This window comes from Capra hircus, chromosome 1, assembly GCF_001704415.2.
Source record: "Capra hircus breed San Clemente chromosome 1, ASM170441v1, whole genome shotgun sequence".
Lineage (NCBI taxonomy): Eukaryota > Metazoa > Chordata > Mammalia > Artiodactyla > Bovidae > Capra > Capra hircus.
In genome coordinates, this window is record NC_030808.1 from 142903813 (window position 1) to 142908095 (window position 4283).

At 62.6% G+C, this 4283-nt stretch overlaps 1 protein-coding gene across 1 annotated transcript; it reads left to right on the plus strand.

Annotated features, from left to right (window-relative positions):
* On the plus strand, positions 1225 to 4040 carry CRYAA (crystallin alpha A). The gene is made up of 3 exons (XM_005675651.3): positions 1225 to 1437; positions 2580 to 2702; positions 3599 to 4040. Exons 1-3 carry the CDS (start codon positions 1249 to 1251, stop codon positions 3806 to 3808), a joined length of 522 nt encoding a protein of 173 aa, XP_005675708.1. The 5' UTR covers positions 1225 to 1248; the 3' UTR covers positions 3809 to 4040.

A 4283-nucleotide genomic window follows, 5' to 3' on the forward strand; every position in this document is an offset into this window, starting at 1 on the left:
GAATCTGCCTGCGACGCAGGAGACATGGGAGATGAGGGTTCGATCCCTGAGTCGGGAAGATCCCTTTGAGGAGGATCCACTCCAGTATTCTTGCCCGGAGAATCCCATGGACAGAGGAGCCTGGTAGGCTGCAGTCCAAAGGGTCACAACAGAGTTGGACGTGACTGAATGACTAAGTATACAAGGAACTGCGTGAGGACCCGAAGATGTGCTGGGTGAATAAGTCTTGCAGCCTGGACTATGCATGAGAAAGCTGGCTGGGGTAGGGCATGGGAATGGCTCTCTATTGTGCTGTGGGTGGAGAGGGGGGTGGTATGTTAGTATAGGGCTCCCAGAGGCCAGGCTACTAAGAAGTATGAAAGCCTTAAAGCCAGGGGTGACCTGATTGTGGTGGGTCTCCCTGGAGTGCCTTAGTTGGATGGGTAGACCAGTCACACACCTGCACAGGGGCAGGGCACCTGCTTGAAGGACCCTGTCTCTATTTATTCCCAGGCCTTGAGGTTTGCAGGGATGGTGTCCAGAGGAGACTCCTGCACACGCGGTTTCTGTTTGTCAAAGCAAACCTGCCTCCCCTCCTGGATGCACACAGACGCCATGACAGGCCTCCCTGGTGCTGGAGTCACAGGCTCTTTCCAGCTTCTGAGCTGCAGTTTTTGTCCTTCCCAAGGTTTTTACAAGTATGCATCATATTTGAAATCACCAAGATGTAAGGGAGGTATTTCTGTCTTAAAGAAATGCAGCCAAACCTGGTGGCTGTGGGGCTGGGAGATTGCTTGGGTAACTGTTTGCTTGTCTGTGAAGCAGCTGTACGAGCTCCCACACAGGGGGCAGCCGTGGGATCACAGGGGACCATGTGTGCAGAGAGGGGCACTGTCCCTAGCACACAGACCCTTCCCTGGGGGAAGGGAGAGGAGAGTCTTCCCTGTACACCTGGGAAAGCATGGGGGACACAGAGCTGCCCACAGAGAAACTCCCTGGGGGCCCCGTCCTCCTGGCATAGGGAGCTCCAGCAGGTCGGTGCTGCAGCCAGGGCTGGGCGAGGTGGGTGCTCAGCCTGGCCGGCCCACGATTCTGCTGACTGGGCGGCCTGCCTCCTGAGCTCGCGCTTTCCAGACAAATCCCTCTAATGCCTCCTTTCTGCCCTGGCGTATATAGGCAGGCCCCGCGTCCCAGCTCCTCAGTGCGCTGCCCACAGGCCCTGCTCTGACCATCTCCTCTCCCCGGGTGCCCACAGAGCCGCTGCCCACCATGGATATTGCCATTCAGCACCCCTGGTTCAAACGCACCCTGGGCCCCTTCTACCCCAGCCGGCTGTTCGACCAGTTCTTCGGCGAGGGCCTCTTCGAGTACGACCTGCTGCCCTTCCTCTCCTCCACCATCAGCCCCTATTACCGCCAGTCCCTCTTCCGCACCGTGCTGGACTCCGGCATCTCTGAGGTGAGACTGCGGGCCCGCTGTTCCCTGCTGCGGCCGTGGGGTGGGCCGGATAGGAGACAGGGGCTTCTGAGGGCCGGCGGGGGCACCCTTGCTCCAAGTGCTCCCATCGTGTCTCATGAAGCGGGTGGTGAGGGCCGTGGGGCCACTTTCCCTTCTTGCCCCATCTCGTTCCCCCTGGATGCAGAGGCCAGGCAGGCCGTCCTCCCGACAGAGACTCCGTGCCTCTGGGGTGGTGGGAAGAGGAGCCCACCCAGTTTATGCCTCCTGCCCTCCACTTATGACCTGTATGTGGTTGGTGAGGTCCTCACCGTCATCTAGGGTCCCCAAGAACAGTGCCACTGGGGCATGGGTGATGGAAGGCCAAGCTTCATGCTCTGAGGCTGTGCTTGCTCTCTGGCTGGATACCCGGGGTGGGCTGTGCTGCCCGAGGTCGGGTCGGAGGCCTTCCGTCTGTAGCCATCTGTGGCTAGAGCTGCAGAGTTTGCCCAGCTACCCAAGGCCAGCCCCCCGAGGGCAGACAAGGAGGCCCACGGGCCTTCCCTCCACAGGGTCCAGCTCTCTGGGGGTGCCGGGTCTCACCACTACCTGAAACACAGAGACCTGCCCAGAGCTGGTGCAAGGCTGACCACTCCGAGGAGTGAAGGGGGAGTGTGTGAGGAGCTGGGTGGTCTGTGCAGAGCACTGGGAACGTCTGTCCACGTGCAGAGACAGGGCCCCAGGCTGTTGATGGAGAGGCGGGCAGGGGCCAGATGCTTGGTCTCACTGGCCATCTGAACAAACCATAACCAGTCCACAACCATAACCGGCTAGTCAACCAACCCATAACCTGCCAATAAGCCAGCAACTAAGCCATAACCAGCCCTACAACCATAACCCACCAATCTATAACAGGCTACTCAACCCCTCACCAGTCAGGCAGACAGGAGGCCTCTGAGGTTCTGGCTGTTGGCCAAGTGTCCACTCGCTCCTGAGTCCCGGGTGCCCTTGTCTTCGGGCACTCGGAGGGAGCGGTCAGAGCCTGGATGGTACTTTCTGTTCCGATAACCTGGGACCAAGCCCCGGCCACCCAGCTCTGGCCGCTCCAGCCAGCCCCTGTCCCTGAGCCGCAGCTCCACGGGACCCACACGGGTGCTTGGTTTCAGGTCCGATCCGACCGGGACAAGTTTGTCATCTTCCTGGATGTGAAGCACTTCTCTCCCGAAGACCTGACGGTGAAGGTGCAGGAGGACTTCGTGGAGATCCATGGCAAGCACAACGAGCGGCAGGTGAGCCTGGGACCTGCTGCAGCCTCGGCCGAGAGGCAGGACCACGGCCCCCAGACCTTGGCCGACCCCGGCGACCGGGAGGCCGCTCCTGAGCCCTCCGCAGGCCAGGGCAGCATGGCCGGGGGAACCTGAGAGGATCCCCACTCGGGCACTGCTTGGCTTCCCTGGCTGTGTCCAGAATCCTGGGTGACGGGGTGGGATTAGGAAAGACCCCAGGAGACGCTGCACTGAGGGGCGAGCTCCTAGCCAGGCAGGCTTTCACACCAGTCTCACTTGGGGGGATGGTGCAGCCAATGACTCTCATTGGAGCCCAGGTGCCTGGTGCCCATTGTCTCGGGGGCAGGGGCACAGCCTGGCTCAGGGTGGACCCCAGCCAGGACAGGTCGGAGACCAGGGCTTCTCTAGTGGTGGGGGAGCTGGACTTGGGGGACAGACCCCACCCATCTGCTGTCCTCCCCTCCTGGGGCCCTAGGGACAAGCCGGGACACTCCCCTGGGGCTCTGAGTCTACACCTGGAGGGTGGGGGAGCTGGGCCAGGGCACCAGGAGATGGGAGTGTCCAGGTGTGGCTTTCCAGTTAGACGGACGGCAGGGACCTGAGCCCAGATGGTCTTGGGGCCAGGTGAAGGGGAAGTTGGACTTGAGGGCAGAGCCAGGGCAGGACCATTCATGAGATGTTGGAATGAAATTAGTGAGAGGAGCCAAGGGCCCCTGGGCAGACCCAGATCTCATGCAGGGAGGCAGGGAGGTCCAGGGCTCTGGGCACGGCCCAGCACCCACCACCCACCGCCCGGGAGAGCATCGTGGGTTTGACCTTGTGCAGCCTGGGCCTCCTCCACGGGGGCCGGGGGCTGCCGGCTGCTGCAGCGCCTCTGACCGTGCCCTCCCCATCCCCAGGATGACCATGGCTACATCTCCCGCGAGTTCCACCGCCGCTACCGCCTGCCTTCCAACGTGGACCAGTCCGCACTCTCCTGCTCCCTGTCCGCGGACGGCATGCTGACCTTCTCTGGCCCCAAAGTCCCATCTGGCGTGGACGCCGGCCACAGCGAGCGGGCCATCCCCGTGTCCCGGGAGGAGAAGCCCAGCTCTGCGCCCTCATCCTAAGCTCGGCCTCGGCCTCGGCTGCCACCCGCTGCGGCCCCCGCACCCACCCATCTAGGGGACCCTAGAAAGTGGGGCATCCGTCTCCCTCTGCTTCCCCCTTCTCCAGTTCCTTTTCCTCTTCTCCGAGGGCTTGAGGGTTTGAGAGAGTAGCCCGGAGGGCCCAGGGCCTCAGCCTGTGGTGCGGAGGCCTCAGAGTGACCCGGGTCCCAGCACCAGCCCCTCGGGGGAAGTGGTTGCCATCACAGCTTCTGCCGCGGAGGTCAGAGAGCACCCCTCTCCGAGCCATCTCTGGGTGGCCTCCGCTCTCCAGGCCCAGCCGGGTGGTCGCGGCCCCGGGTGGCAGGCGCCTTCATGAGGTCCATCTGGTGGGGGCTCCCCTGCGCCTGGCCTCTCAGACCCCCTTCCCTCAACCCTCCTCTCTGTAGTGCCGCTCTTGGGGCACCTGGTCACCCATGGGAAGGCAGCCCGTGGCAAT